General features: G+C 38.3%; 1 protein-coding gene across 6 annotated transcripts in view; it reads right to left on the bottom strand.

Annotated features, from left to right (window-relative positions):
- Positions 1-6,000, bottom strand: part of LOC131953293 (uncharacterized) — a 49,617-nt gene that overhangs the window by 25,653 nt on the left and 17,964 nt on the right. For 2 of the 6 annotated variants that reach the window (XM_059316419.1, XM_059316423.1), the window contains exons 1-2: positions 1,373-1,492; positions 876-1,211 (exon numbers count right to left, since the gene is read on the bottom strand). In XM_059316419.1, coding sequence (XP_059172402.1) covers positions 876-955 — 80 coding nt within the window. In that variant the 5' untranslated portion in view covers positions 956-1,211; positions 1,373-1,492. Of the gene's footprint in view, positions 1-875; positions 1,212-1,372; positions 1,493-6,000 lie in introns of those variants that run through there. The other 4 variants (XM_059316421.1, XM_059316420.1, XM_059316422.1 and 1 more) reach the window with 3 other exon arrangements.

The raw sequence follows: 6,000 nt of genomic DNA, 5'->3' as shown, positions 1-6,000 counted from the left end.
CAGCTGCTTTATCTATCATAGTGGTCAAACACTTCAAGTGTGCATTACGTCACGCTTTATTATGACTAAAGTCTTAGTGTCCAAAAATAGATTGTATGTAATGTCAAAGTAAAGGGCTACAGAATGTAATTAAGATCTAAAAATAACCATACATGTTACTTTACCAACTTTATGTGAGCGTCTGATCATGAATACAAAAGCAAAAATTGTAAGGGCCGCAAATAAAAGTCTCCCACTTTGAAAGATGTACGTAAAATTAGGAGAAAATTAAGTAAGAATTCCTCACAGAGGCAGCCGTAAAGAAATAGCTACCTACTTATTAAGAAGGCTGTAAACACAGACATACTCATATCATGGGAGCCGTAAAGACTTACTCACTCATCATTACAGCCTGTAAAAAGACTTGCCCATCATAAGATCAGTTAAACAAAGACTTACATCACGAGAGCAATAATAAAGGCCTACTCACTCATGAGAAGCGTTAAAAGAGGCTTTTCACGCCATAAGAGCCATAAAAAAAAACGTACTCATAAGAGCTGTAAACAAAAACCTACTTACTGATGAGAGCCGTAGAAAAAAAAGACCTAATCCAATCACGATAGCCGTAAAAAGACCTACATCATGAGAGCTGAAAGAAAAAGACCTACTCACATCATGAGAGCCGTAACAAAATACCTACCCCATCATAGGAGCCGTAAAAAGACCTCCTCACATCACGAAAGCCGTAAGAAAAAGACCTACTCACTCGTCGTGAGAGCCATAACTAAAGACCTTCTCCCATCATGAAAACCGTAGAAAAGACCTACTCTCACATCATGAAATCGGTAGAAAAGACCTACTCCCACATCACGAGAGCCGTAAACAGCTGTACTCACCCCCGTCTTGACGTGATCTCTGAGACATCCTCCGGCTCCTCCGTGATGTCGGTCAGGGGCGCGGGGAGCATGTACTCCATCTTGTCTTGTCAGAACAATCCAAATCCACGGATGTATCCAGTCAACTTTAACACCTCAATCCACAATATCCAGTCAACTTTACCACCTCAATCCACAATATCCAGTCCGTTTGAAAGCTGTTCCGCTTGAATGACACACCGCATCAACCCTGCCTTACAGCTAACTTGGGCTGTCTTCGCATTGTCGATTCACGTTAATCTCTCTGTCGTGTTGATCCTTAATCTGTCTGTTCTGAATTGGGCTTAAAGATTAACTCTGTTAGAAAAATAAATAACTCACTTGAGGCAAAACACAAAACACAATAGTCGCACAATATTTCTTTCTTTTGTGTATGAAAAGCAATTATGTCCGATTTAAAAAAAAAAAGTTAAATTCACTATTTCTTTAAAAGCAATAATTATAACATATAGGCCTACCTGAAAAATATTTATAAACTTTTTTATTTTTTAAAACAGACTCTGTCACAAAAACTGAATAAAATCACTGAAATAATTGAAAAAACTAAAGAACGGTTTAATGTTTTCTTTCCATATTAAAGTACTGTCCATTAACACACCTACATTTCGTCTAATCTCGAAACAAACATCAGCCACAGTATCTTATCGGCTGCAACATTACGTGTTGTGCTGAGCCTTACCTGGCCAAAGGTAGTAATGAAACAAAAAAGATAATTGCAAAAGGTCACCATCATAGCCGCCTATCCAACACTATGACGCAGGAATACTTTGGTAGGGATTACTAATAACGAGAAATTTTTTAGTCACAAACGCTTTGAAAATCTGGCCACCGTGGCAAAATCCGGGTTGTAGAAATGATGGCTGGGTAAAAAAAAATATCTATCCCATCGCCCCCATCCCATCTCTTTACACATAGCCACATATCAATCGCCCACAAGTGAGATAAAAATTAGAGAAAGCGTTTGAGTATTTTTTTATACATAGAATTCTATTTATAAAGCTTGTTTCATAGTTGAAACAATTTTTTTGTCATGTAGGGGTAGAGCCTATTTGTATTTTTAATAATTTCTTTTAATTTAAAAAAAAAATAACTTACTTTTATAAATGTACATATTATTTAAAGTAGGCATATTTCTTAGTTTTGCGCAAAAAAATAAATAAATAAATAATGGGTCTACTAAATTGTAAAATGTGTGCCTTAGCTTTACATACACTCGTTGGAGTAATTAGGATAAGCTGTTAAACAAGCTATTAATGCGTTATTGAGATTCAAAACAACAACATTATAATGTAGCTATTGAATGCGAGGGTTTCCAACTTACTTTGTTTTAGTAACAGGCCAACATGACTATTATTTTGATGCAGTTTCTTTATTTTGGTAAAAGAAAAAAATATGAGAATGTAATGCACATTTTTCAATTTTTTTGTTTTTGCTGTTATTTTTGCACCTTCGCTTTTATGTATTGAAACTACACAAAGCCCCCCCCCCCCCCCGATCATAAACATGATATTGTACTCTGCTCAAGCTTTATCAATCATCTTTAAACAACATACATGTACTTGTGAGCTAATATCCGGGTGTTTATGTTGTATGTTTCACACATCAGGCAGATCTTGCAGTGGTTGTTGCAAACGGAAATAGGAGAAATAAACAACTTCTGAGTTACGGGCCCTACGTGACAATGGGGTGGGGGGGTGTGGTGGTAGGGAATGTGGGTGTCTCTCGAAAAAATGGAATTTCGGCTCCAGATAGTATGATCTTAATGAGCCAACCCGACTCCAGATAATATGATCTTAATGAGCTAACCCGGCTCCAAATAGTATGATCTTCGCGAGCCAACCCTGCAAAAAAGTTTAAGTCACCCTGACTTAGATCTGGAGAAGTAGGTTATATTAGACTGGACATAGTACTGACCACTCGATCTTAATTGGCAATAAAAGTATAGCCTCTCAACTTTACTTTAATGGACATGGATATTTGAAAGGCTTATTTACTGTGTTTACTGTCCAAGACTATAATGTAATATTAAAAAATAAAAAATAAAAGCGTAGGTTGATGTAAATAGTGAAAGCATCCTAGATGGGTAGAGTTAAAATTTCTTGTGGGCTGCAGCACATTACTGAGCCGGGAGTGTTCGGGTAGGTTTCGGTTGACTTGCTGGCAGGGGGAGGGGTGGTAGGGGATGGATGTGAAGGTTGATAAAAATGCAGCAGTTGGGCAGTGGGTGGTAGGTGGGGGTTGCTGTTGCGGTTGGTGGGAGGGGAGACAAGTGGAGGGAGGGGGTGTATAAAAAATAACGCTTGACATCAAACGAGAACATTCAATGACGTCACTCACTACCTTTACGCCCTCTCAAATATTCAAATTACGGTTGAAGAAAAAAATAGCACCGTGCCGATATTGTGCCGGCATGATTGTGTCTGATTTGGGCGTAGAGTCAGATTACTATCAGGCTGATGCGGGTAGGCGTTTGGTCCGGTTGTTACTAGGGTTAGGGCATGGTTAGGCCATGGTTACTAGCAAAAACATTGTTTCGATATTTACATGTTGGTATGATAGTCAAGGCTCGAGGTGTAGATGAAGTAGAGTTTATCTGTTTGTCTGATTTGGTTCTCATCAAGCGATTGTGTCGCCTACATAAAAACCAGTACACACTAGATAAATGGTCAATAAAGTATGTAGTCTGATTAAAGTGTAGTTACACTGGATAAACGTGTCCCTTTCAGACTAGTTTATTGGTGTGGAGAGGTGAAGCAGAGTTCATCTGTTTCTTTGAGCCTTGCATGTAAAGAGATAGTAGGTACAGCAGTACAACCAGCCGAGTTTAATTTCTCCGACTAATGCCAGGTACCCATTAGAGCTGGATGGACTCAGAGACGCTCTACGGACTTGAGCGTATGATATAAATTTGACCGTGGGCTAATAATAGATTTCCCTACCACTCGACCGTGTCTGGACAATTTTGTCGCTGTCCAATGTCGTGATTGTGGACAATCGTGACATACCATTTTTATCTCAGTTATCTCGTAACGTTTGATACCGCCAAATGTCCCAATGTTACTGATGCCAAAACTCACAACGATTGGCCAATATTGCAACGCTCTGGTATGTCATTTTTATCTAGCCAGCAGAATAAACCTGTGCCTTGTATCTCTAAAGCTGCCTGCTAAAATCATACCTTCAACTTTCAATTCTACGTTCTGTACTATTCTCTTACAACTTACGTAAGACATCATATAAGGGATGACTACAAAAGACATTGCAAAGAACAATATTTACGAATGGCATCGCGGAACAGAGGATTGGAAGATAAAAATAAAATGCATATTTTTCAGTAGGCCTATTCCCAGATCCAATCCAAGTTTATTTTACCATCCCAGCCTTGAGATGCTTGGCGTTGTAACTACTCACACGCATGCTTAGACACGTAACACTCACTCTGCTTTAGTTGAAATATCTCTGTCCATTTTTATTCTTTGGCCTGACTGTACATACTTTGTCTAAAATAAATGATCCGGTACCCCCGTCATTACGGTCAATGACAAAACGGTCCCCGAAGAAATCGGTCCTGTTGAAAAGATCACGTCAGCTGCCACGTTTGGTGAGAGGGACCCCAACATGATAGTTGACATGGACGAAATACGTGTATTGTGTTTACATTTCGTCATCTAAAAGACGCAAACGTTAAAAAATTTCTATTAAAATTAAAACCGTTGAATAATTAGATATTTAATATTTTTTAAAAAAGTAATACATTTTCAAATTCAGAAATAAAAAAAAATGTTTACCTTGAGACTACCTTACTATTCACATCCACCTATCCCCCATGCTACCCAGAAGTTGCTTATTTGTAAGAGAATCTTTGATTGACAATCCAAGGCCATAATTATTTTTGTATGTGTGTAGGCTCCACTTCTCTTTCATAATACACTATTATATATTTAAATAACCTGATTTAAAATAGTATTTAAACGCCCACTTAACGCCCATCCCTCTTGATACCACGAATCCCGTCTTTTTTTGGGGGGATATAACATAGACTGAATAAATAATATATCTATAATACGGCTGTGGACAATATGGCTCCGGATAAAAGAGCTGCCTTAAATAGTGCCTATGTATCGTATTATCGCGAAACATTACACAACTTATTAAGAAACATTTTTCTTTCTTTCACAAACAAAACTTCTTTCATCTAAAAAAACGGCCACACTAATCTATACGTGCAAAATGATACGTTTACCATTGACATGTTTTAGAGCCACGCCAAAAACGTATCAATTTTCTTTCAGGAATAGAGGTGTGGACATCGGAAAATGGCTTTTCCATTCTTGCACACAACAGGGGGCCCTCAGCAGACGACACGGATCTAACCGTCTGCCGTGAACGTTTCTTACAACATGACGTCACGACGAAGAGCGGCAGACATCATTAATTACACGGTCGACTGGGGACGTGTTTATTTTTAGAACATTTCTACAAAATGACGCCGTTGTTCCGGGTTTTCCTACGTTGTATAGTCTTAGAAAGGTCAGTTATTTTTAGATCTACATGAACATGGCGGGTTAGCCCTGCATTGTGACGATCAGTTCATTTGCACTGAAACTAATGGGATTGATCTTAATCACCCACATTAAAAACAAAGAAACATATTTCCGTCGGATTGGGCTTGCACCCTACAGTTGAAATGTTAGAAAGCTCACAAGTAGAGCATACAGGCTACAGGCTTGGTTGGGATACAAGAGTCTTTGACCCTAACCCAGCCTACTTAGGGCTGACGTCTGATGAAACGTGTCCACCCAAATAGCGGTCTAATTAGTGTGGCCCATAACTACAGGTAAACTGACGCCCATACATGTATGTTTAAGAACACTTAACATCAGGAGTATTAGGTTGATCAGTGAAGCAATACAAAAACATAAATGCACAAAGACCTAAATGCTAAATTATTCTTGGTTACAAGTCAGAATCGTTTGAAGACATAAATTTACCTAAAACCATAACGATTAGCTGTAGTGTATTCGGACAAAAACCTAAATGCAAAATTATTCTTGGTTACAAGTCTGTATTGTTTAAAGACATAAAC

Source organism: Physella acuta, unplaced genomic scaffold, assembly GCF_028476545.2.
Source record: "Physella acuta isolate Inbredline_101_S28 unplaced genomic scaffold, ASM2847654v3 ptg000916l, whole genome shotgun sequence".
Classification (NCBI taxonomy): domain Eukaryota; kingdom Metazoa; phylum Mollusca; class Gastropoda; family Physidae; genus Physella; species Physella acuta.
The sequence above is the reverse complement of the archived record's forward strand: the minus strand, read 5'-3'. Positions and strand labels throughout refer to the sequence as shown.